We start from the raw sequence: 26,717 nt of genomic DNA on the forward strand, positions 1-26,717 counted from the left end.
TAAAGATATCCGCTACCTGAAACGGATAGGCATGACAGATATCCGCTACCTGAAACGGATAGGCATGACAGATAAGCGCTTACACAGAGAGCGCTTCCCGGGACGATAAACAGAGCCAATGAGTCACTGACCTTGGCCTCTCAGACACACGCACAGAGCGAGAGCGAGAGAGAGAGAGAGAGAGATTATCGAAATGCTTAGGGCTTTGGCGAGGAGAGCAGCTGCTTCAGCTTCATCGCATCCATGGACTGCACACTCAATTCAGAGGCGGCACTTCTGCCTTGGAGTCCTTCCCGACGGCATCGACCGGAGCTCCGAGTCCTTCGCTCGCAACTCCCAGGCCATGGACGCCCTTATCTCCGACCTCCATTCCCACATCACTAAGGTGTGATTGCGTGCGTGCGTGCGTGTGTGTCTATGTACATGTGTGCGCGTGTGTTCGCTAAACGAGCGATTGTGTTTGTGGAAGGTTCTGAGTGGAGGAGGAGCAGACGCCGTGAAGAGGAATAGGAGTAGGAACAAGCTTCTACCGAGAGAAAGAATCGATCGCCTTCTTGACCCTGGTTCTTCATTCCTTGAACTTTCTCAGGTTTGTCTTTAATTTTGTTAGAATATAAATTAGATAATTAAATACATCCCTTCCTATCAGCTTAAGCGTTTGGGTTAAGTGGTGATTTAACGTAGTATTCTCGTTCGATTCTTGTCTCCATCGTTCACCTCCCATTTCAATTAATATTTCAGTGTTGGACTTCACATATTAAATGAAAGTTTAAGCCTACACATGTAGAGAATTGTTAGAATATAAAGTAAATGATTAAATTCATCCTTCAGCCTAAGCTTTTGGGTTAATTGGTGATTTAACAAATTTCATTTCGTTTATTCAGCTTCTCTCCTATCAGATTTCGCGGTTAGTCTTCAAATCTTGATTGGATATTGTTGAAAGTTACATAAATAATTTGAAACGTTGTTTTGCTGTTAACTGGGTGTTTTTTTTTTTTTTACATGTCTACACAATAGGGGATAAGAGGGGATGGTGGATTCGAACTAGTGACCTCGCTTCATGAGGCGTGGTCCCCAGCCAATTGTGCTACTCCTTGGGAACTTGTTAACTGGGTTTTGAGGATACATAGATGTCCACTAGTCCGATCAAACACGGCCATTTGGATTCAGATTTTTTTGGGGGGGGTTTGTTTTGGTTTGCTTACCTTGAGTGGCTGTATTCCAAATTAAGTGGACAGCACTAGAAAGCGGTGGTGTTTGCATTGTTCAAGCGGTGGTGTTTGCATTGTTCAATATCGTCCAGGAATAGTTTAGACCCTTGCCGCAATGTTAGTTAGGACTAGAAGTTGTACAATTTGTTGTTTTCTATGATACATTGATCACTACTAGTACAACTTGAAACAATTTTTTTATTTTTATTTTATTTTTAATTTGTATAAGTAATCAAAATATCAGTAAAAGCGGATAGTGCTAGTTAGATACACAAGAGTATAAAGGAAAAACACCTAGGTAGAAGGAAAAAAAAAGAGCATGAAAACTAAGCACCAAGGAGTTACAAACACAGCTGTCTACAGCTTAAAACATTAATCATTGGATGTAATGTATTAGAAAGTGTTTATTTTTTTTCATGTTTGGGATGTAATCGTAATTCACATGTTAACCGCAAGCGCATGTTCCCTTGTCAATTAATTGGACTTGAAGCATTTTGTGACATAATATGCGGGTTCTTTGGCATCTAACAGTGTATTTTATGATAAAGCTTGCAGGCCATGAATTATATGAAGAATCCTTGCCATCTGCTGGGATTGTGACTGGAATAGGTCCGGTGCATGGACGACTTTGTATGTTTGTGGCTAATGACCCAACTGTTAAGGGAGGAACTTATTATCCCATCACCGTTAAAAAGCATCTTAGGGCACAAGAGATTGCCGCTAAATGCAAATTACCGTGCATATATCTTGTTGATAGTGGAGGTGCTTTCCTTCCCAAGCAGGCTGATGTCTTCCCCGACAGGGATAATTTTGGTAGAATTTTCTATAATCAAGCCATAATGTCTGCTGAAGGCATTCCCCAAATTGCCCTGGTATTGGGTTCCTGCACAGCTGGGGGTGCCTATATACCTGCAATGGCTGATGAAAGTGTAATGGTCAAAGGAAATGGTACTATTTTTCTAGCGGGGCCACCTCTTGTGAAGGTTAGTTCCAGGCCTTCTGGTGTTCCAAAATGCTTCATGGGGTAATTCCTGGATCTGTTTCATGATTTCTTGGTATCTTTTGTATCTTCTGTTTGTTAAATGGAATATTATAAAGCGTTTGCACATGCGTGCTTGTGGAATGTTGTGCTTAGATGTATGTATCAATTAGTTTGTCTACATATGTCTCAAAAACCTATATGTTATTCTAAAGAAGATGTTTCAATAGGCTGCTACAGGAGAAGAAGTGTCTGCAGAAGATTTGGGGGGTGCTACTGTGCATTGCAAGACATCAGGAGTTTCAGATTATTTTGCTCAAGGTTTTGGTTTTGCCATTCTGCCTTTATACCTTAAAAGCACCACTTTCTGAATTCGTTATGATCTTCTCAGTACTTTCTGCTTATTTAAGACTCTTTATGCTGGTCATGCCATTTCGATTTAGAGAAATTTGCATTGTGGGATTCAATTTGCGGAATATGAACTTTAAAATTCATGTTTGAACTTCTACTTATAAAAAAAAAAAAAAATTCATGTTTGAACTTCTGCATTTCTTTTTATTTTTTTGATAAGTAAGAATAGTTTTATTGAAAGCGTAAGGCGCCCCTACAAATTTCTTGAGATATTAGAAACTCCCTGTCTCTCTCTTCCCCCTCGCTGTGTGTCTTTAAGAATGAAGATACAACCTTTTTGTTCTTTTGTTCTTTCCGGGTTGGTGATCATATATATGTTTATGCATTCTTGTAGATGAACTGCATGGACTTGCCCTTGGGAGGAACATTGTTAAGAACTTGCACATGGCTGGGAAGGAAGGGCTGTTAAGTAGATTGCAGATTGGAAACCATGAATATAAAGAACCATTATATGATGTAAAGGAACTTCGTTCCATTGCACCAACTGACCTTAAGCAGTCCTTTGACATACGATCAGTTATTGCTCGCATTGTTGATGGAAGTGAATTTGACGAATTCAAGAAATTGTATGGCACTGTGAGGGCTTTTCAATCACTTGAACTTCTAAGATTTTATTTGTTTTATTCTTTTTTTCTAGTCTGTGTTTGCTTTTAATATTTATAGATTTTGTAATCTCAATTGTGTCTATGCAGACGCTTGTGACGGGTTTTGCAAGGATTTTTGGACAGCCAGTTGGAATTATTGGAAACAATGGGATATTATTTAATGAATCTGCTCTAAAAGGGGCTCATTTCATTGAACTATGTACTCAACGAAACATTCCTTTGGTCTTCCTTCAGAACATTACTGGATTTATGGTATGTAATCTTACTGTTTATGAAGCTTTCTAACATCTCTGCATCATTACAGTTTCAAAGAAAAGGGACTGAAGAAAGAGGCTCCCATTAAACTTCTGTGATAAATCTGTCGTGTGCTTGGTACTCAAGTCCATTCTAGAATGAGGGGATGATGCTAAAAAAGTTTGCCAATTGGGGATGGGGACATATTTGGAAATCCATTAAAAGGACAACGTGGAGGCTGAGATTGTGGGTTCAAACTCACTTGGTGCATATATAACTTGCCGTTCAAACAAAAAAATTTAGAAAGTACTAGAAGTTGAATTTGGAAGAAAAAATGCAGGATAAAGGAAATAAAAATGGACTTAGTCAGACAGTTCAAAACAATGTTTGTAAGATCTTACCAGAGACCTTTTCATCAAAAAAAAAAAGGAAGATCTTATCAGAGACCTCTAATCCAAGTAATGGTAGTCTCTTCTGTTGAACAACAGAGAGGAGTTTGAACCACATTTTTTAGCTCAACACTCCTCTTTTATTCAAAATATTTTTGCATTAATATTTGTAAACTGTCAAAATATTGGTTATGATAGGTACTTATCAAAAAAAAAAAAATGTTGGTTATGATAGGTTAGGTTTTCTCCTTCTATGCATATTTTATAGATTATAAGTTGAGTGACCTTACATATCTTCTAAGTCAGAATTTCACTTGAGAAGTTTGGTAATCGTCGGAAATTGGGGTTCCTTCCCTTGTAAACTGTTGTGGCAATTAGACTTAATATTAGTTTCTAGCTGTTTATTTGGTTGTTTCTTGATTAGTAAAGACCTAGCATTGCTTGTTTAAGGAATGCCAGTCAAATGTTTTATGTCATCCATTATTTGTTTCTATTAAATACTCTTGTCTGTACAAAATAGTTTTGATCAATGAACTGGATTTGGTGTACTCTATTATGTGTATTCTGAGCCACGTTGAGGTACAATATTTATGGAGATAAGTCCATCCAAGTTGGTAAAAGCTTGGAACTATAATGGTTAATATTCATTTGGTAGGTTGGCTCAAGATCTGAGGCTAATGGTATAGCAAAATCTGGAGCGAAAATGGTTATGGCAGTTTCTTGTGCAAAGGTTGGGGCCTCTCATATTTAATGTTAATTTCATTTTTATTCTTTTGTAGCATTTGAGATATAAAGCCTATGGGGTTGATTTTCACCTTGTTATTTAATAATTACAATTATCTGTTAAAATGGCTCTTTCATTTATAAAGAGAAGAACTAAAGAAAGATATGAAAGAAGTGATTTACTCCTGCACCTTTCCCAATCGTTGTGTCTAGGTTCCCAAAGTTACTATAATTGTTGGTGGGAGCTTCGGTGCTGGAAATTATGCAATGTGTGGTCGTGCTTATAGTCCGGACTTCATGTTCCTTTGGCCAAATGCCAGAATATCTGTGATGGGTGGTGCCCAGGTAGCCTTTTCACTCAATACATTCTTGCATATTGCTGGCGTATATTTGAGATATGATGTTTTGCTTTGAGAGATCACGCTTCCTTTGAAACAAGCACACAAATACATAAGACCTTCCTCTTTTTGAAATGTAAATTAGATATCATGTTTTCCTTTGATGTAAAACCATTCATGTAGCCAACCCTATTTAAGTGAAGCAAGTATTTTGAGTTTGGTTTACAACAACAACTTCCTCTGTTTCCAAGGAAATATGCTTTCTTTTGTCATCCCCGGGTTTCCAGCTTTGCATGATCATTTTCTCTTACTGATTATCCAAATTATACGCAGTAGAAATAATTCCCAAAGTCTTGAATTTACAAGTCTAAATTGTTTTAGGTGTAGATTGACATATTTTTCTTTGAATATTCAGGCTGCTGGTGTGCTGGCTCAAATAGAAAAAAGTAACAAGAAAAAGCAAGGGATTCAGGTAGAAGCTTCTTTCTGTCTTTGAGGAAACATGGCTTATCTTAATTTCTCCATAATATCAGGGTCATCTTATTTGTCTTTGTGTGGGATTTGCATGATCTGATGTAGTGGGACAAGGAAGAAGAGGAAAGATTCAAGGCAAAGGTCGTGGAGGCTTATGAGAAAGAAGGAAACTCTTATTACTCCACAGCAAGGCTCTGGGATGATGGAGTAATTGATCCAGCAGACACAAGAAAAATCATAGGTCTCTGCATCTCTGCTTCTATGAACCGTGCCACAGAAGATACCAAATATGGTGTATTTAGAATGTGAAAAGCGATCATTTCCTGTATTTGGAATGTGATGATAAATCATTCTGTATAAAAAGTGGCGAAATGCCTGCTGCACAGTAATCCAGCTGTGGTCCTTTGGTATCTTGTAGCATTTTCTATAAAAGAACAGAAGGGAATAAATTCGAAACTTGTGGAGCAAATTTTCCTTTCATCTTAATGGTTAATTCCATTTGTTTTACAGCCACTCCATCTTTTTTCTTTTTCTTTTGCTTCTGCTGTCAAATCTACGATCCTTATGGATTAAAGGGGTTTCTCATGTCTATTGCATTACCTTGAAAATGAGGTGATCAATAGATTCAATCAAATTTGATTGTATTCAAACAATCATTATGTATAAGGGTGGGTGCAAGCATAGAAAACGAGTAATGCTATTAATTACATTTTTATTTTACAATTCTCTCACAATGCTAACATGGTTGTCCTAACTCTTGTGGAATAAAAACGTGGTATATATTATATAGCATTATACTAATGTTATTATTCACTCATTTTATACCGACTAGTGTAACGTGTTTTAAGTGAATATATATATATTTTTTTAAAGTGAATGACATGCGAAGCTACTTAAAACTTGCAACGTCAGTCAATGTCAAATAAGTGTGGAAAGTATAATTACTCATAAATGCTACTCTTCATACATATTTATCATACATATCTCGCACCGGTTGACCTGTCATGTATTAAGCAACTGATATAAACGTAACTTCAAATAAGCTACTTAGCCGATGTGAAAAAAGTGTCTAAATAAATAAAAAATAATCTTCTTTTGACCTAACTTCATTAAAGAGATGGGCAGACTGATTCTCAACTCAAAATCTCTCCGTCTTGCGAATGTTCGATGAAATCAATCTATTGTGCACAACTAGAAATATCATTTTATATTATTTTATGATTAGTTTGTAGGTAACTAACAGATGGCGCCCGTGGCCTAATGGATAAGGCGTCTGACTTCTAATCAGGCGATTGTGGGTTCGAGTCCCACCGGGCGTGCTTTTTTCTTTCGTTAAATCCCATTCGGCATTCCCTTGTCTTTTTTTCTCTTTTCCAATGGGTCCCGTAGCCCACCTGCAGCCTGAAATATCCCCCCCCCCCCCAAAAAAAAAAAACGTGCGGACCCACCCACCACACCCCCCCCCCCCCCCCCCCCCCCCCCCCTTTCCCGACTTCCCCCCAACACCTTTCCCATTCATTCCATTTTCCGCATACAAATCTGATTGATTCCCTCAGAGTTATTCGTTACTGCTATGGCTTCCTCTACTTCCTCTCTCCCTGCGCCTCTCTCTTTGCCACGCGGACACACACGCGCCGCTCAACGATCCGTTGTGTCTCCGTCTTCCACTCACCGCCCCCAGAGTCGATCTACCGGAGGACTCTCATTTCCCTTCCGCTTCCGCACCCTGAAGGTGCGTAGGGTTCCTTCTGTTGCTGCTCCTCTCCCTCTCAAGGTTCTCTGCACGCGCCAATCCAGCAGAGGTACTCTCTCTCTCTGATTCAGACATTGTATTGCTTTTTTTCTTTCTCTTTATTTTTTTTTAATGCATGTGATTCGTGAATACAGTTATTAGTCTCTGTTAGGTTTCCGAGAAAACTCCAGGAAAAGAACGGAGAGGCTTATGGATGTGTTACTTGTCTCTGCTATATGGCCAAATGTTAACAATTTATCATTGTGAAAAATGTAGTCGGTCTCTGTTTGGTTTCTGAGAGAACTCTTGAAAAGAGAGATTTATTGTAGATATTATAGATGTGTTACGTTTCTCTGCTATTAGGCCGAGGATTAACAATCTATGCCTCTGAACATATTTGTCAGACTCTTGTAATGATAAAAAGATTCATATTTTCTTGCTTTATAGCCATGTAATGATAGAAAAACTCATTTATTTTCTGCAAATAATGTGCGGAACTTTTTCTTTTTGTCTCTGATTTCTTGTTTCTTGTTTTTGTTTTAATTATTGATGAAAGGAATAGAGTGCATAAAATTTTAGGATTGTAAACAGAGACTTGAAATTTGAATTTAGGAAGATATTGGGATTAGTCTTCCTTTCTACTGATATATAGCTTAATCAAGGACTTGTGAATTGACATTAGCAAGGTACTTTATTTATTTATTTTTTTAAAAAATAAGTACATTAGCAAAGTACTTTTGCGTGAATGTTTAATTAATTACTCTTATAAATTTGTTGTTTTTGGATTTAATTGTTTTGCGGGATATATAACAAGCAATGTGAATTATCTGTTGCAATGTGATACCAATACAAAACAGAAGCGAATTATGATTCCCTAAAAAATGCTTCTCTTGTATCCGGACAAGTACACGTAACATGACTTGTTGCCAAACTTATTAGTAGAAGCGAGAAAATAAAATTTTCAGGGATTGTAGCTTTTTTTCACAAAAGTGTTTCAGTTGATTCTCTTTGGGGAAACATGATTTTCATAATGTATCTTATTTTATTGGGCCAGTCTTTCTTTGATGGTGGGTTTAATCTCTGAAAAATATATATATAATAAAGGTTCTTTTGATTTTGATACAGCAAAGGTATGTATGGTGAGTTGGAGATTGCTTAGTTACAGAAATGTGAAGATGGTTGTTAGGTTACATGTTGGATTTCATGAAAGTTTTTGGATGTGCAGCACCTCAAGATTGATTTGAAACTAGATTCCTATAGATTCATGTATTCCATACAATGACTCACGCTTCATTTTTTTTTTGTGGGATAACGAATTTGACTGAAGATTGAAATGAATATGTGGATTTTCAACTTAAAACTTCAATTTCATTTAACACTTGCAGTTATCTTACAGAATTCCATATGACAATTTCATTTAACACTTGCAGTTATCTTACAGAATTCCATATGATGATACTAACCTGGGAACCTAAATGAGCAATGGAACATGTATATGTCAGATTTGAAAATCTACAGTTTATAGGGCAGAATGATGCTGCATGTATTTGGTGATACCTGTGCATATCCTTCTCTTTATTTGCATGTCATTGAATTACCTATAGTATAGTTTCTTTGATTAAATTGAATTTGGAATCCTTAATTGAGATCTTAAAAGCATCTGGTGAAATAAATGAAGAGCAGCAACTGAAAGAGATGGGATCATTATTTTTTAGAAATTACACTTTTACCTATCTATCTTTTAAATTGAGTTCGAATTGCCAACCTGTGGATTGAAAAGTTGGACTTTACGTTTGTCACGTGTTCACATTGTAATATGGTTGCCATTGCGTATTCTCACTTTCTTTTTGATTTACACGTGATTTTAAACAAATTGGGATTGAAAAAAGTTAAATGACGTGACCTCAAGCGGATAAAATGTAGCTTTTTAAGCTACAGGTTGGCAAACTTGAACTCGACCAAAACCATAGGTGGCTAAGGTGTAATTAACCCTTAATTTTTTCTTTGCAATCTCTCTCATATCACGGGTTAGATTAGATTGTGATTTGTTGAAAAGTTTGCCATCCACATGGGGTACCATACATTGCTGCCTTGTCACAGCCATGGCTTGGCGTACTGCTTCCATTACTTAATATAGCTTTATTCTGAAATGTGAGTGAGCAACCGAGACAAAAAGATTAAGACATTGGATGGCTCTTCTGACAATATTATGTTCATATGTGCAGATTTGGTTACCAAAGAATCCTGGGAAAAATCGATTCTGAACAGTGAAATCCCTGTACTTGTTGAATTTTATGCAAGTTGGTGTGGCCCCTGCAGGATGGTCCACCGGGTGATCGATGAGATTTCATCTGAGTATGCCGGGAGACTAAAATGCTTTGTGCTCAACACTGATAACGACTCGCAGATTGCCGAGGACTACGAAATCAAGGCGGTACCTGTGGTTTTGCTGTTCAAGGATGGGTTGAAACGTGATACTGTGGTAGGTACCATGCCAAAGGAGTTTTATGTGGCTGCCATTGATAGGGTCCTGGAACCACCCTTGAAGTGAAGTTGATGATTTTCCCTCACCCTACAAACATTTATAATAGTTTGAATCTTCCATTGGATGTGTGTTAGATTGCTTACCGGATACCAGCATATGTAATGTAGGTGCTGGACTTTAGGAATAGTTCATGGCCATTATCATGATGGAGACTATGTTTTGTAGATATATCTTGATTCTTCCTTTCAATTTTGTAAATTTGAACATGATTGGTTAAATCCAAGATGAGTGTTGATTCGGAACCATACAAGATTTTGAAGTGATCGTATTGGGCAAATTGGTTTCCTCTTGCCCTAACCGGGATTGGAAATTTTAACCTTTCTTGATTAGTTGTGCTTGGTCATGCAAAGCGCCCGTTTTAAAAAAAAATTACGTATAGTGTCTTGTTTGAGAATGTGATTGATAAAAATGCCGGGGTTAAAACCATGAAAATGATCGATGTTTTGAAATTACAGGCAAAGAGTGCGTTTTTAAAATGCATGATTTTAAATGTTGAATTACAATTTTACTAGAAATCACATATTTATAGACTATGTTTTGAATTTACTATTTTTTTTAACCACACGTTTTGAAACTGTCTAAACTAAACGAACACTTACAAAAAGATATTGAACTTTCAAATTTATTTTTCACTTTAAAATTATATGCCAATTTTATAGATTAAATTTGAAATTTTTTCTATAATAGAGTTAAAATAAAAATAAATTGCTCGTTGGTGATGTTAATTATGGTGGAAGATAGAAATAAAAGGTGCGAGAAATTGAAGGAAAGACACATCAAATCTTGTTCCTCGTGTTAGCTTGTTTAATACGAGGTTAGAGATTCTTTTCTAATAAAAAAGAAAAAATATAAGCTCAACTTTTTAATATACTCTATTTGACTTCTAAGAAACAAAGAGAAAATTGATGAGTTCATCAAATCTTGGCCCTTAAAAAAATAGTAACTATGCACCCATTTAAATACTATCTGATCTAATTTTATCCTTTAATTATTTTACAGAACTCAATTAATAAGGCATGAAAAAGAGTTAAAAGCCTAGACTCAATTAGTATCTTTTTTATATTATTTTTATTTATATATAGTTTTTATTTTTATTTATTTAAGGAACTTGATTTTGACCTATCAAAAAATAATGGGCATTCATTAAGTACACGGGTTAAGATAGGCATAAATTTTTGCAAATTGATATATAGAAAAAATTTTACAAATCAATTTCTAATGATAATACTTGTCATTTGCATGTAAGAATCACATGTTTTTTTAATTGTATGTACTTAACGCGAGATTTTTTAATAACTTAAAAAACATATGTTATTTTTAGACGCTGATTTATAGGAGTTTCTTACAAACCAGTTTATAAGAACTTTGTGTCCGGTTGAGATAGAACTTAAAACGTGAAAGTTTAACTTTGAGTGGCTTGTCTTTTCCATTTAAATTTTTAAGGTTTTTTAGTTAACAAACTCTTGAAAAACAACGGTTAATCATGCAAGATACAGTAAAAGAACATGTAATTCTCACATGTCATGCCATCAAATCATTTCAAAATGAAAATATTTATCTATTTTAACTTCTCAATAGGCTTAATTCATCAACGACTCTATTAAATTAACACATTTTTTTAAAATAATAGTGGTTGAAATTACTTTACTCAAAAGAAAAATGTTAATTCATTTAAAAACACACGTGAGAATAACATATTTTAATTATAGATTTAAGTTTAATAGACTCAATAAAAACTTTGTCCTAACTTTAAAATTTGAACATCTTTTCTTTTAAGTTTTGATTTTTATTTTTGATTTTTTATTTTTTTGAATATTTTTAAGTTTTGAATTTGAATTCATTATTCACCGACTGTAAAAAAAAGTCCATGATAGTCAGAAAATTTGCCATAGTGCGCACGGAAAGAAGGCAGGGAAGCGCATATTTCTCTCTCTCTCTCTCTTTGGTCGGCGTGGTCGCGGTCGGTTTGGCCAAATAAAGAAGTACTGTGCCCACGTTTTTAACTCTTTCTCGGGCTTGAGCTTCAAAGTTGAGTCCTAAATCTAGTAAAATCGTTCATTTCCAAAGACTCAGTTTTTTGTCTGGAAAATACCCAGATACACCATAATCAAAAGCTTCTTCATTTGTTGCGCAGGTTCTCTCTCCGTCTCTCTATCTCTGTGGGTCTCGCACCAGTAAATTATTTTCTTTTCTCCTTTGTTAAATTAGATCTCTGTTTGATTAGATCGCTAACCCTTTTGCTTGTTCTTCAGGATCTAAGTGTCTTGGTGTTCTGGGACTGGAGCGGAGGAGCGCTGGACTCATATGGGGTACCTTTTGTTCTTCTGTTCGGTTGTTTATTTCTCTTTGATGTTATATTTCGAATCAAAATTTCCAATTGGGAAATTGGTTCTTGGGCTTTTAGACGCTTTTGTTTTGTGGGATTTTTTTGGTTGCTGAGAAAACTCAATAAGAAAAAGAAAAGTTTTAGAATCTAGACTTGTATTGTGTAGTTTGAGTAATTGATGAATTGGGTTTAATAAATAAATAGGTTTTTTGACCAATATTTCTGGTGAAATCGACGTGAACTATTACATAAAATTTAAATTTATATGTTCTTTTTGATTCTAAGGTATTTGCTGAATAATAATTTCTTAATTGGACTGTATTTCCTAGTTTTCAATTTAGTATCAAAGAATAAAAGCTAGTTGTCTAGGTATTGTTTGGTAGTGGATATAAGGACGGTTTACCCTTTCGTGAATGGTAATGATAAAAATTGTAGATAACTCATTCGTTTTAGCTGTAAAAGAACCTGTGGATTCAAAGACCAGCCCCTTTTTGGAACTTTTTCAAGGACACTGTTTGCAGAAACACCTTATAATATGCTTTTTTTTTTCTGTGTCAATGCAATTTGCCGACTTGTGGCGAAATCATGTAGTGTGCAATGGGTTTCATGTTCCATCATTTTATGATTCAATTGGGAATTGGATTTATGATTTTCTGTCAGTAAGTGCTGGATTTAGGCTTCTTTCATTCTATCACATGCTACTCCCAGTGGTAACCCAACTCTGTGGCATAGAAACCTTGCTCTAACTACATTGCCCGCACTTATCTTTTCTCACCAATATATTCTGTAATAATTTGGGGATGCTGTTATTGATAAGTTCATCTTAATGTGTATAATCAATAAACTGCCGACCCAATTACTATAAATAGACCCCTGTTACAAACAGTTGGCATAGGAAACTTTTCATTATTTTATGTATCATTGTTGTGCTGTAGTCTACAGGGTTTAGTTTAACGCTTTTTTTATTGATAACATGTCATCCACAATGACCTGTTTTATTTATTTTATTTTCCGGTCTAAAGTTAACACATTTTTTATAAGATAATTTTGAATTGAAAATTGATTGAATTGAATTCTCATGCCTTCCTCATGGTGGCTATTACATAACTAGGGAATCGTGTCCATTGAATTGAAAGGAGTGATTTAAGGGAGGAATCGTGTCCATGCCCCAACAAGGAAGTGTTCCTTGTGAGTCCATGTCAATGTTTGGTAGTTGGTGGCTGAGCTTGGTAAGACTTAACATTCCCGCCTACTTGAGATCAACCTTGTCCTCAAGGTTGAAAATCAATTGGCTTTTGAGTGAATGGGCAGCTTCCCACGCGGTGTCTTCTATGGGCATGCTTATCCTTTGAACTAAAAATTGCTTCTTATCCTTGCCCTTCTTGTGAATGGTTCACTGGTTTAACACCCACAAGGGTATCAATTGCAGTTTGCGAGATTCCAAGGCGGTTTCCACCCGTTCCATTGTGGTGGTGCCACCTTCATATCTGACGATTGGATCTTCTTCTTGTTATCATTTCTTGTAACTGTGCTAACCCAATGGCTAATCTGAGAGTGGTCGGCTGAAACATTTTGACATTAATCCGAATGTCAGGCCACTCTATGAGGGCTGTGGTAAACGCAATCCAGCGGTACCATTGGAAAGCCTCTCCTTCCAAATGACAAGAGGTTGCGAACTTGTTGCTATGGTGGCAGTCTATGGTAGACGAAGAATTGCTTAGCTCGATTGGGCCCCCCCCCCCCCCCCCGCGGATGGTTTGCATGCGCTGAAGATAGATGATCAAAATTCATGTTGAGGTCTAATAGCACCTCGATCACTTCTCACCACCGTTGCTTGGATTGCTCCATGAATAGTACAACTTTTTGCTCCGTTTTTCTATTATCGGTTATGAGTGAGGACGATGAATGGGAGGATCGGTATTCTATGATACCAAATAATAGGATAATTTTAAATTGAAAAAATTGATTGAATTGAATTCTCATGCCTTCCTCATGGTGGGCTATTACATAAATAGGGAATTCCCCGTCAATGCTCGAGAGCTACAAATGGAAAAGGGATTATTTGGCCTTGGTCTAGGGTTTATTTAGGGATACATTTATTTATAGTTTTTAAATTAAAAGGAGCGATTTAAGGGAGGAATCATGTTCATGTTTGGTAGTTGGTGTCTGAGCTGGGCAAGACTTAACAATTTCATCTTTTACATATCATCGAACTAGGGTGTATGGCCTATTGGAATGAACACTTGGGGGTTCTCAAACGAACACTGTTGTGAGGTATGGAGTCTAGGAGTGGTAGAAACACTTATTAATGGCGTATCAATGAAGATTTGGGTTGAACATGTCATCTTGGAATCTCTTTGTAGTATTTATTCATCTATTTATTTTAATGGCTTGAGATTTCTAGCTATTCAGCATCCTTGTTTCCCATTATACAGTGATTTGAGATTTTCTAATTTGGTTAATAGTTTATTGTGGTGAAGAAACATGAATTTTAGTGAATTGAATAATTATTCTTGTCTTGTCTACTTGTATCAAATTTCTTATACTCAACATTCTACTGTAATGATGGTAACCCAACCCATTGAACTTACTAAATTTGCTATGCAAATGCAAGGAATCTTCAATCAAACATAAATAGGAATTGGAGATGCTGGTTTTAAGTCACCATTTTTATTGATCCACTGGTTTATCCATCTCTGAGAGGTTATAAGTGGCTAGTGATGTGACTTTTCACCTATTGTTTTCAGTTCCCATGCGCTTAATCGTGATTATTCTTTTTAACCCATTCTAGTTATTCATAACATTGGTGTTGTAATTAGATACAATTTTTTGTGCACAAATATATTGAGCCTCCATGGAAATTTTTAGTGGGAAATGGATTTATTGCTCTGTGGATGCTTCTATGTGCTTGTGTTTATACAGCATGCTAAGTTCTTTTTTGTATTATTATTCTTTTCGTGATCCAAACACTTTGGTTGTGACATCAAATCCATGTCAATTTGGATTCTGTGAATAAGTCACATGTTGATATCTTTTCCCTTCATTCTGTAGTTGTTGGTGTGCCTATTGAGGATCGAGGCAATTAATTGAATTAGGGACTTATAAGTATTCGTCCGGAGTGATATGAAAGTATCCAAGTCTTGATCTTCTTATGTTGGTAGCCTAGTTGCTATATCTTCAGTAAAGCAAGTAGCTTTTTTGTTTTTTTTTTTTGGTTTTGGCCAGATTTTTCTGTGGTGTTGTGTCGGTATAAGCCTTGTCAAGTGACTGGTTCAGCAGCACTGATTTTTAGATGTTTGAATGGCCACGACGATTTTCCCTTGACATGTGCACAAGTGCTGCCTAGAGTTGTTTTGAGATACTTCCATATGTATTTACTTACATTTTCTACTTTCCGTCATGTGCAGGAACCTTTGATTTTATTAATGAAACAATGATGGCTAATCCAAACGCATCAACATCGATAGTCTCTTCAGAATCCTCTGAAGAAAAGGCCACACATATGGCGGATTCAAACATGAACATGTTTGAACCTTCTTTAAGCCATCAAAGTCGAAACACCTCAGATGGTCCTGTCGCTATCCTTTGGGACATTGAGAATTGCCCTGTTCCTAGTGATGTCCGCCCTGAAGACGTAGCGGGTAATATTAGAATGGCTTTGCGGGTTCACCCTATAATTAAAGGAGCTGTTGTGATGTTTTCTGCCTATGGAGATTTTAATGCATTCCCCAGGCGACTTAGAGAGGGCTGTCAGAGAACTGGTGTCAAACTCATAGATGTTCCAAATGGGAGAAAGGATGCTGCTGACAAGGCTATCTTGGTCGACATGTTTCTTTTTGCTCTTGACAATCCTCCACCTTCTTCCATTATGTTAATCTCTGGGGATGTAGATTTTTCTCCAGCTCTTCACATACTTGGTCAACGTGGATATACTGTAATCCTTGTTATACCTTCTGGTGTTGGTGTTTCATATGCCCTCACTAATGCTGGTAAGTTTGTTTGGGATTGGCCTAGTGTGGCTCGTGCGGAAGGCTTCGTTCCCCTCACCAAGGTTTTAATGGCTCCTCGTGGAGGAGTAGCTGACGTTTCAGGATATCTCATGGGCAACCAAAATTACCAAAATGATGAAGAGGCAATTGTATATAGGGGAATGTCACAGAGCTATTATAACTCGATGGATTTCTCGATAGTGTCACAATCTTTATCTGAGTACAACAATAATTCTTCAAGCATGCCTTGGTTTCCGTCAACTTTGCGCTCACACAGTCTTCCTTCTGGTTTGAATGAAGTCCCCGGAGTCGGTGTTTCTTCTGATGATATGTGGGTACAACCTGGAGACCTAAATGGTCTAAAGTGCCAGTTAGTAAAAATGCTGGAACTCTCAGGAGGATGCCTGCCTCTGACCCGAGTTCCGTCTGAGTACCAAAAGTTTTTCGGGCGGCCTCTTTATGTAGCGGAGTATGGGGCGCTCAAGCTCGTAAATCTTTTCAGGAAGATGGGTGACATAATGGCGGTAGAGGGGAAGGGCCAACGGAAGTTTGTCTATCTTCGAAATTGGAGGGCAGGTCCTAGTGCACCTCCTCAACTTTTGACAAGGAAGGATAAGAAAGGAAAGGGGATCCAGGAAGAGAGCGCAGATATTGTCATGGGTGCTGGCTCTTCCGATGAGTTCTCAGATGAAGAGAGAGTGGTTGTAGAAGAAAATGACGTGAGCAGGAGCCATGGAAATACTGATCAGGGAACAGCAGCTCAATGTGAAGTTGATGACCATAGTCTTGAGCAGTTCAAACATGAGTTGCAAGAGATTCTAGTCAGCTATTCTTGTCGGATATTTCTCGGTTGCTTTGAGGCGATATACCAGCAAAGATACAAGAAACCACTGGAATATCATAGATTTGGTGTGGATCAGCTAGAGGAGCTGTTGGAGAAAGTGAGAGATGTGGTGGTGTTGCATGAAGAACCCATCAGCAAGAAGAAGTTTCTGGCTGCTGTTGGTGGCTAGACAAAATAAGGCAGCTGAGATTTCTGTACCCTTCTGATGCTTTTACTTAATATATAGAAAAAAAAAAAGAAAAAAAAGAAAAAAAAGAAAAAAGAAATCAAAAGTAAGCTTATTATATTGACAGAGTCCAGCGTTTTTCCTTTCAGTTCGTCCTGCATGGATTTGAAGCTTTTAGATTGAAAATTTCCATGTAAGACTTCTTTCCTTTTTCTTGTAACTGATTACCTACTAATGGAGGTCTGGCTGTAAATTGACCTGCATTTTGTTTTTTTTATCTGATATTATAAGCAAAGAGAGAATTTTCTTTTCCTTTGTAAGTGTTCTCAACTCAACATGAGTTGTAAGATATTCTGGGCATTGTAAATTTCCATGTAAGAAACAAGGACTTTTATAGGGCAAAAATGAAGCTCTTATATAATCACCAAAAAAGACGCAAAAAAAAAAAAAAAAAATTACAAATATTTGTTGGTTGATATTATTTGTAGTAACAAAATTTTATATGCAATTAACAAAGTTTCTAAGGGGTGGTTGTCTAGCCATTCTCAGGCCCTTCATGGCTGGCCGACCACCCCTTTGGGTGTAAGAGGGTGGTCGGTCGCTCCCTCTGAACTTTCAAGAATGGTGCGACTATTTTTGGAACTATCGAGGCAGTCACGATCACTTCCTACAAAAAGAGACTTGAAAGTTGTGATACCAAATTTGGTGATTGTGTGGAGTAACTTTTTTTTATTTTTTTTTAATAATTGACTGGCATGGTATGTAAAGTAGCATTATACCCAACAAAGAAAGAAAAACAAAAAAAGGAAAATGACAATTTGATGCTATTTTCAATTGCTTAAAATATTAAAAAGAAAAGCAAAAGAAAGATATAGTCTACAGGCCATTGGGCTTGTATTTTGCTCCAAAGGTGAGGCGGCCGGTGACTCTTGGCGAGCTCGAAAATATAAAACCCCTCATTTACTTTGTATATCACGTGGTGTTAAGCAACGTGTTTTGCTCTAAAAGAAGCCATCTAACACAAACAACGCTGATTTATGCCGCGTGTTTTGGCCTATTTTACTCTCTCTTTTTTTCAAACTCTTTTTCAAGTACGACGAGATTTATTTATTTTTTGGAATGATGTGATATCTGTAGACTATCACAATATCACTATCAATTTTTACAGTTCCTGTCGCTTTTAGTTAAGGGTTTTTTTTTTTTTTTTTTTTTTTTTTTTTTTTTTTTAATTTTTTAATTTTTTTTATTCTTGTAATTTGAATTTTTATCAAACTGTTGTCAGAAATAATCTTTGGGTTATTTTTTTTTTTATTTTTACTTTTTTTTAAAAAATGATCGGAATGAGTACAACGATAAGCAATAAAAGTATAACAATCATTTCTAACACTTTTGAAAATTTGTTCCCAAGGGGTAGCTCAATCGGCTGAAGACCACGCCTCATGAAGCGGGGGTCACTAGTTCGAATCTCCCTCCCCCTCTTGTGTGGACATGTAAAAAAAAAAAAAAACACTTTCGTAAACTTATAAAACAATGTGATATTTTATGCAAAGTACATGTATAAGTATTTAACCCTTTAATTAATCATTGTGTTATTAGTAAATTGACATTTACATGATGCGTTAAAGTTTCCATACTTTATCCAATCCACCCAAAAGCTTTCTTGTAAACCACCAATATTTGACACAAGTCTATATCATATTTTTCTATATATATATATATATATATATTTTTTTTTTTTTGACAAAAACTCGTCCAATTTCATTCTATAAAAATATAAAATTGTCATGTATACCTTGAACATGTGAGAAACATATGTTTTTTTTTTTAAAAAAAAAGTTCTATTAAAAAACCATGTGACATTCAAAAGAAAATTTTCAAAATGTTAAAAAGAGTATAAAACATAAAATAAAGTCATTACAATTAAACGTATGCTCTTTGCTACTGGACTAATATAAAAGAGATTTTTTTTTATTTTTTATTTTTTAAGGGAAAAACTTCATTTATTTTTTAATGTTCACTACAATATATGCTGGTTCTACTTCAACAGGTGACCACAATGTAAAGGACAAAGTTGACAATTTCTTGGTTGCTTGCAGCTTCAATAAGAGTGAGTTTATGATTCAAAATACTTTGTGATTATTTAGCTAAGATAGGCAACTTTGCATTATCTTAATTTGTAACTGGTAAATTTAAATTTTGTTCACAATTTTGAAGAAATTCATAGGTATAAACACACTTTTCAATGGAGAGAAAAATAGATGAAAACAATGAATCTAAGTATAGGCTGTTATGAAGAATATATAGGCCGACTACAAGAGATAGGATGTTGGGTTGGGGATATACAGGTGATATAAAATATGTTTTTTTTGCAAGAGGAGTGATTGTTACACTCATGCTGCTCAACTCTTGCATTCACACCAAATACAAGGAAGTGGGACCCACACACTGGGCCCTACTTCTTTGTGTCTGGTGTGAGTGCACAAGTTGTGCAGGTGAAGTGTAACGATCATTTTTCTTTTTGCAAACATTTCATTGAAAGCAGGACCATCTTTTCTTTTCCTGTAGTTTTACTTACAGGATATGACAAGCTTGTATGCAGCGTTGCTCTCCTTTGGCTCCTCCCTCATATTGGACGGTTATCATTAGTGACGGGTGCAAGAATTGGAAATCCAAGTCCATGGAGGGTATTCTCTATCGGTTGATTTTGAGCTCTACTGCATATGGCATTTGGCGTGCCCAAAATGAGATAAAGCATCATGGACATCCATGGACTAAGGAGCAGATTTTGAAGACTATTTTTTGGGAAGTCTGGACTAGGATTTCAGGAAGAGGGTGTTTCCAAAAGACTAAAGAGTCTATCGGATTATGCCATTGTTGGAACATTAATATTAGTATTTTGGTGTAACTGTTAGTTATGTTTTTGGTAGGTTTGGTTGTTTGCTAGTTTGTCCCGTTGGGTTGTTATTCTTGATTGGTTTGAGCCTGTTTTGCTTAGGTGTTTTGTTGGGTTTTTGAACAGTTTTGTACAGTCGTTTTGAGATTAATATAGTTCACTTATTCATTGAAAAAAAAATGAATCTAAGTGTATAATATCATCAGGGATGGAGGGTTACTAAGGTCGATACTAGAGTTGAGCAATGGCTGACGACGATAAGAGAAAAGAGAGTGGATAGGCAAGAGAGACAAATAGGTCATTGGCTTATAAAGGGAGGGTACCCAAGAGTTTATATACACATGGTAAAAGTTGCGCTTAATTGATGTGAGTTACTTAAGATCGTAACATATTTAACACATTCCGCAATCAACGTCCCAACAACCCACCATTCCCAGGTGGGTGATTTCGCGAACCTTGTCTTCTAAAGGTCCCAGTCCTCCCCAGGTCACCCCCTCTGTGAAAAGCCCTAAAGCCACAACTTACTCGATTCCATATTTAACGAGATGCTAAAAAACAAATGACCAAAATATGCTTTTTATAATGAACACTTCAAATCGGCTAACTCTCCTACGCCTAGGAGAACTTGGAGAAAGACAAAAAAGGTAGGCTTGTTATGCGGCAAAATTAAAGTCACAACTCAACAAATCTCCACCTTAGCTTTAATTCCATCAACTCTAATAATATGAATTTCCTCAAATGTTTCTGCCAAAATTCCCTAAGGGCAATCACAATTCACACAAGTTCAAATGACTTGGTTTAGAAGTAACACCATTCTTCTCTACCAGTCTCGTTGGCCACAAAGCTTTAATTTGTCAGCTAACTTTTTCTTCATATAGATCTATTTGAACCATATAGCCTTATTTCCTTTGGGCAATTCTGCCGAGTCCCAAATTTTACTTTTTGGAAATGATATCACATTTTTCGACTTACCATTCTGAACGGACGATGGATTTCCACTACTAGTTACTAAAGGCAAAAGAAATCATATCCTTGAATTCATACACCTCTAGCGCTTTCCAATCAAGCTTCTCTTTGGTTCTTGCTAAAGAATAAGGGTCTTCGTGGTACTATGAGTCTCTTGAAAATTGTTCACCATCAATGCATCACTATTATCCATGAGAACTTTGGTTATCAAACTTTATCTCTACGACTTGTTTCCCTTTTTGGATGTCAGTTGATGCTTCATCCTTACATTTTCTTAGAATATAGGCCTCATCAAACACAACATCTTGCTAACAGTTTTCTTCTTTCAAACCAAATCTCATAACCTATAGCACTTAACACCAGTTTCCATCCAAGAAATATACACTTTCTTGACTTTGGATTTAATTTTAACCGCTCTCCACTTTGCACGTGAACGTATGCAAGACAACCAAATATTTTCAAAACTGAATGATCAATCGGTTTACTTGACCATACTTCTTTTGAAACCTTGAAATCAATTGTTGCTTATGGATATCGGTTGGTGACAAAGTATGCATAATTAACTATCTCATCTCCAAAACTCTTTGACAATTTTACATTCAACCTCATGCATCTCACTTTTTCTAGCAGTATTCTATTCATCCTTTCAAGGACTTCGTTTTATTGTGGAGTCCTTTTAACCATGAAGTGAGAGTAATACCTTATGCTTTGCAAAATATCAAAAATTAAGTGTCCTTGTACTCAAATCTATTATCAGATCTCAAATACTTCACTTTTCTTCCTATCTATTTTTTCACTTGCGTTTTCCTTTGCTTGAAGTGGTGAAAACCTTTGACTTATGTTTCATAAAATAGAACAAGACATTTCTTAAAAAATCATCAATGAAATCGACAAAATAATATGCACATCTGTTTGAAGACATTGCTACTAGCTCCCAAACATATGAGTGAATATAGTCAAGAATAGCTTTACTTTTTATGAGACGCCACCTTAAAACTTTGTTGCTTCTCATACACCTAGTACTTGCAGAATTTCAGTTTACATGACTTCACACCTTCCAATAAATTATGCTTGTGAAGCTCAAATACACTACATTCAACTAAATGGCCAAGCTGCATATGCCACATAATTGTATCTAGGGGCAGAGCTAGCATTTGAGATTTGGGGGGGCCAAATTAAAAACAACAATTTTTTTTTTTTTTTGGGGGGGGGCAAAACTAAAACAACAATAAAACAAAAAAAATTAGGAGTAAAATTTATTTATTTATTTTTTTTCTTTTGGGGAAAACCTTGGGCCTTGAAGGGGCTAGGCCCCCCAAAGGCTCAAGGTGGCTCCGCCCTTGACTGTATCTTCATTATTTAGTTATGCTGTAGCTCTAATAGTAACTGTATTCCCTAGTAACTTATACAAATTGCCAATTTTTTCATATTTCATTAATATTGTCACATGCAATACTGTATTTGGATTAATACTGTCTAATTGGTTGATTTTCAGGACACGATACTCGCATATCACATGCAATATTTAATTGATATTAGATGTGAATAACAAATATATAATGTGAATTTAAAACATATTATGATACCATATTAAATCACAAATTATTTCAAAAACTTAAACTCATAAAAAAATTAATCATTTAATTAATATTCTAATAACAATACCGGAATCCTTAGGCCATGTTTCTTAACGTGTTTTGAGAGATGTTTCCTATTTTTAGTTTAAAAAAATGTTAAAATGCGACATAAAAGTAGAAATTATTGTGTTTTCAACAGTACTTTGTGTTCAAATTGTTTATTAATATTTTTGTTTTGAAAAGAGAAGAGAAAACAAAAGACTGAAAAGGATTTCTACGAGTCTATGAAGTGGATTTCTAACATCAATCTGAAAAAAATAATAAAAAAGAAGAAGAAGGTTGTTATTATAAAGCCAGTTTGAACATGTTCCTCAAGTTATACTACTATTCTGTGGTAATGGGATTTAAAAAGTCAAAATAAAGACAAAAAATCCGAATAATAGAGTAATATATTCGGCCGGGAACAACTAATCACAGTAGCAAGAACCTTGGAAAATCAATTATCAAAGCATATAACTTGACTCTTGGCACCTCCCAAAGGACCCTCAAAAGCAGAGGAACAGGAACCTTCCGTAGAACAACCTCTCGCCATCTCCTAAGGTCCCCCAGCAATCCCCTTCATCCACTACAAAAATGGTCACGCTCCTCTCTTGGGTCACTACTGTTTTCACCACCACCACTATAATTACCGTTACGAGCTTCAGTGTACCACCATGTCATCGCTCTCAGTGCGCTTTCTTTCACCTCCCCCGTTTTCTTCCACCTCTGCATGGCCAAGAACAGGGCTTGCAGCCAATCAGGGGTTGGCGCCGGTTTTGGCGGAGGTGGACGTGGGGAGGCTGGAGCCGAGAGTGGAGGAGAGAGATGGGTACTGGGTGTTGAAGGAGAAGTTCAGGGAAGGTATAAATCCTCAGGAGAAATTGAAGCTCGAGAGAGAGCCTATGAAGCTTTTCATGGAAGGTGGGATAGAAGATTTGGCCAAGATGTCGCTGGAGGAGATTGACAACGATAAGGTTTCCAAGAGTGATATTGATGTAAGGCTCAAGTGGCTTGGTCTCTTCCATAGGAGAAAGCATCAGTGTAAGCAAATTCTGTTTCTTTCTCATTTGATTTGTTTTTTGTAATGAAATTATGAGTCTTATTATCTTATATCTAACAAGAATTGAAGTCAGTCAAAGAGACACAGTTTGTGTCTTGTGTTGATCGAACACCTCGTTCTTCGTTTACTAGCGAGAAAGCTTGTACATGGTTTTGATTGTTTGATTCTATGAATTGACTATATGTGGGTTTGAATTCGCTGTGAATTGCATAATATATGCTGGATTTTTGAACTTGTTTCTGCAACTGGAGCTGAATATTGATATTTTGATTTGTTAGGCAGAGAAAACAAAGATTGTGTTAGATTGTGTCAAATTTTGAACTCATGAATTTTTTATCTGATACCATTTTAAATCGCCACTTGTTTTAAAAGCTTAAGCTGATAATAAATAGTTGATTTACTCATTTAATTAATACTTTAACAGATTGTTTGTGATTTAGATTAGTTGATGAATTGGGTCCCCTTTGATCTGTTTTTCTTGCTGGGTAAATTTGGAGGAAGAAATAAAAATTTGGTACATTGTAGACTGCATAATTGATAACAGGTGAAAATCTTATGATAGAAGAAGAGAACCATTTTGAATTCTCCCCTCTTTCCTGATGGATCTTGCTTTGTTGGTGATGATCAGATGGTAGATTTATGATGAGACTGAAGCTACCTAATGGTGTAACAACAAGTTCACAAACTCGATACTTAGCGAGTGTGATTAGGAAATATGGGAAGGATGGGTGTGCGGATGTGACCACCAGGCAAAATTGGCAAATTCGTGGAGTGGTACTGCAAGATGTGCCAGAATTACTTAAAGGTCTTGCGGAAGTTGGCTTGACAAGCCTCCAGAGTGGAATGGATAATGTGAGAAACCCTGTTGGGAACCCCCTTGCAGGCATTGACATACATGAGATTGTTGATACACGTCCTTACAACAACTTGTTATCACAATTTATCACTGCTAATTCACGCGGTAATCCGGCTGTCACTAACTTGTAAGTCTCTTAAGCCGCCTCAATAGCAGAATTGCTTCTTTTTTGTTTGCTCTAGTTAAGGGTTTGCTTACAACAACTGTCTATGTAGTCTCAAATTATGTTGGGTATTTGGAGTTTCTCACTAATCTAAAATTTTTATATTGGGTTTGAGTTTTAAGTTTTTAACCACATTGTTGGTCACAGCCTTGTATAGGCATATTAAGGAGCTGGCAATGTTTGGGAAGGGATAATTCTTCAAATATGCAGTGATTGGACACAGGAGTTTCAGATTCTGATAATTTTGGTATTTTGAAGCCTTTTTTATTTTATTTTTCCAAATATGCAAGGGAAAGTTTTGTTATTCGTGTACTAATAGTTTGTTTTGTAATGTAAAATTGCATTGTATTAGATGGAAAAATAATTAATGGTTCAAAATGGGGAGTTCTCTATTGGGTTGCAACAATGTTTAGCTTTGATTTGTGAAGTAATGGTATATGTTTGACAAAGTTTGATATTTAGGCCAAATAGGAGTGCTTATATGTGTCACAAAAAAGCATGAAAGCAAGGGAGTTGTTAGTGATGCCTTCTTGTTAATTTGTGTCTGAGCAGGCCAAGGAAGTGGAATGTGTGTGTAGTGGGTTCTCATGATCTGTTTGAGCATCCTCACATCAATGATCTCGCTTACATGCCTGCTATAAAGGATGGAAGGTTTGGTTTTAATCTGCTGGTTGGTGGCTTCTTTAGTCCCAGGCGATGTGCAGAAGCAGTCCCTCTCGATGCCTGGGTCTCAGCGGATGATGTAATCCCCGTGTGCAAAGCCATACTGGATGCTTATAGGGATCTTGGCACCAGAGGGAACAGACAGAAAACAAGAATGATGTGGTTGATTGATGAACTAGTGAGTAATCATTCCCTTAATTATACATTGTGTCTGATCCAGTTCTATGAATGATATATATCTTTCTTAAGCATAAATTGCCTGATTTCATAGCATAAGAACTGAGGGATCTTATTATTTCTAGCATGCATTCCTTTAGTCAAATTTCTGATTTGTTAATAATATTCTCATGATTATTCCATGTAATTTAACAAAATGCAGGGAATGGAAGGATTCAGGTCGGAGGTAGTGAAAAGAATGCCCAACCAAGAGCTGGAGAGAGCTTCTCCTGAAGATCTAATTCAGAAGCAATGGGAAAGGAGAGAGTATCTTGGTGTCCATCCACAGAAACAAGAAGGCCTTAGTTACGTGGGTCTTCACATTCCGGTGGGTAGAGTCCAAGCAGATGACATGGATGAACTTGCTCGTCTAGCCGACATATATGGCTGCGGCGAACTTCGGCTCACTGTGGAGCAAAACATCATAATTCCCAACATTGAGAACTCAAAGCTCGAAGCCTTACTCAGAGAGCCTCTATTGAAAGACAGGTTTTCGCCAGAACCGCCTATTCTCATGAAAGGGTTGGTGGCATGCACTGGCAATCAATTCTGTGGGCAAGCCATTATAGAGACAAAGGCCAGGGCCTTGAAAGTGACTGAGGAAGTTCAACGGCAAGTGGCGGTGACTCGGCCAGTTAGGATGCACTGGACAGGCTGTCCAAATAGCTGTGGGCAGGTTCAAGTGGCTGATATTGGTTTCATGGGGTGTATGGCAAGGGATGAGAATGGGAAGCCTTGTGAAGGTGCTGATGTTTTTCTGGGAGGCAGAATTGGGAGTGACTCACATTTGGGAGATCTTTACAAGAAGGGTGTTCCTTGCAAGGACTTGGTGCCATTGGTGATGGACATTCTGGTTAAACATTTTGGAGCTGTACCAAGGGAGAGGGAAGAGACTGAGGATTGATTCAAACAACAAGGTTACTTCTTGTTCTTTTACCAGTTTGGATGACTCCCTGCAATGCATTTGTTCTGAGAGAGGGAACATGATGCGTCAAGGAAATCCTTATGGGACTAAATTTGTGAGAGGGAGGCACATTTTAGTGCCATACCCAGCTTTAAACATGTTGGTTTTATTGATAATTTTGCTGCTCTATCAGGAGCCTGTTTGAATTAACTCATGTATTAAAATAGCTAAGAGTTGAATGGTAATATGAATGTCATAAAATAGAAGGCGTTGGTACAGTGACCTCACAGCGCTCGCCATAGAGGAGATATTCGAGATAGAAAAGAGGGTTAGAGGGGTTCCAGTAAAGCCACTTTGACGCTCAAGTCAGTAAGTAAGCCAAGAGGGAATTTAGGCAGAGTTTTGCTAGGAATC

The 26,717-nt window shown here is 36.7% G+C and overlaps 4 protein-coding genes and 1 non-coding gene across 6 annotated transcripts; all 5 read left to right on the forward strand.

The window, feature by feature from the left end:
* The first annotated feature begins 45 nt into the window (after nucleotides 1-45).
* On the forward strand, nucleotides 46-5,842 carry LOC133882105 (methylcrotonoyl-CoA carboxylase beta chain, mitochondrial). Its single transcript, XM_062321208.1, has 10 exons — nucleotides 46-385; nucleotides 470-589; nucleotides 1,760-2,194; nucleotides 2,421-2,511; nucleotides 2,936-3,177; nucleotides 3,294-3,458; nucleotides 4,485-4,559; nucleotides 4,766-4,897; nucleotides 5,306-5,362; nucleotides 5,470-5,842. The coding sequence occupies exons 1-10, from the start codon at nucleotides 194-196 to the stop codon at nucleotides 5,671-5,673; spliced, it is 1,713 nt and encodes a 570-aa protein (XP_062177192.1). The 5' UTR covers nucleotides 46-193; the 3' UTR covers nucleotides 5,674-5,842.
* Nucleotides 5,843-6,610: 768 nt separating this feature from the next.
* TRNAR-UCU (transfer RNA arginine (anticodon UCU)) lies at nucleotides 6,611-6,683 on the forward strand. The gene has a single exon. It is a non-coding gene; the product is annotated as a tRNA-Arg (tRNA).
* Nucleotides 6,684-6,847: 164 nt separating this feature from the next.
* Nucleotides 6,848-9,891, forward strand: LOC133881997 (thioredoxin M3, chloroplastic). The gene is made up of 2 exons (XM_062321078.1): nucleotides 6,848-7,166; nucleotides 9,322-9,891. The coding sequence occupies exons 1-2, from the start codon at nucleotides 6,938-6,940 to the stop codon at nucleotides 9,645-9,647; spliced, it is 555 nt and encodes a 184-aa protein (XP_062177062.1). The 5' UTR covers nucleotides 6,848-6,937; the 3' UTR covers nucleotides 9,648-9,891.
* Nucleotides 9,892-11,562: 1,671 nt separating this feature from the next.
* On the forward strand, nucleotides 11,563-17,278 carry LOC133881732 (uncharacterized). Of its 2 annotated transcripts, none has more exons than XM_062320748.1 (3): nucleotides 11,563-11,775; nucleotides 11,894-11,950; nucleotides 15,375-17,278. In XM_062320748.1, the coding sequence occupies exon 3, from the start codon at nucleotides 15,401-15,403 to the stop codon at nucleotides 16,967-16,969; it is 1,569 nt and encodes a 522-aa protein (XP_062176732.1). In that variant the 5' UTR covers nucleotides 11,563-11,775; nucleotides 11,894-11,950; nucleotides 15,375-15,400; the 3' UTR covers nucleotides 16,970-17,278. The 2 variants fall into 2 exon arrangements, with proteins under 2 accessions (XP_062176732.1, XP_062176733.1); XM_062320749.1 differs by having other exon boundaries at nucleotides 11,567-11,800.
* A 5,723-nt stretch (nucleotides 17,279-23,001) lies between these two features.
* On the forward strand, nucleotides 23,002-26,513 carry LOC133881510 (ferredoxin--nitrite reductase, chloroplastic). Its single transcript, XM_062320446.1, has 4 exons — nucleotides 23,002-23,482; nucleotides 24,130-24,484; nucleotides 25,073-25,361; nucleotides 25,563-26,513. Exons 1-4 carry the CDS (start codon nucleotides 23,116-23,118, stop codon nucleotides 26,301-26,303), a joined length of 1,752 nt encoding a protein of 583 aa, XP_062176430.1. The 5' UTR covers nucleotides 23,002-23,115; the 3' UTR covers nucleotides 26,304-26,513.
* The last annotated feature ends 204 nt before the right edge of the window (nucleotides 26,514-26,717 follow it).

Source organism: Alnus glutinosa, chromosome 11 (assembly GCF_958979055.1).
Source record: "Alnus glutinosa chromosome 11, dhAlnGlut1.1, whole genome shotgun sequence".
Lineage (NCBI taxonomy): Eukaryota > Viridiplantae > Streptophyta > Magnoliopsida > Fagales > Betulaceae > Alnus > Alnus glutinosa.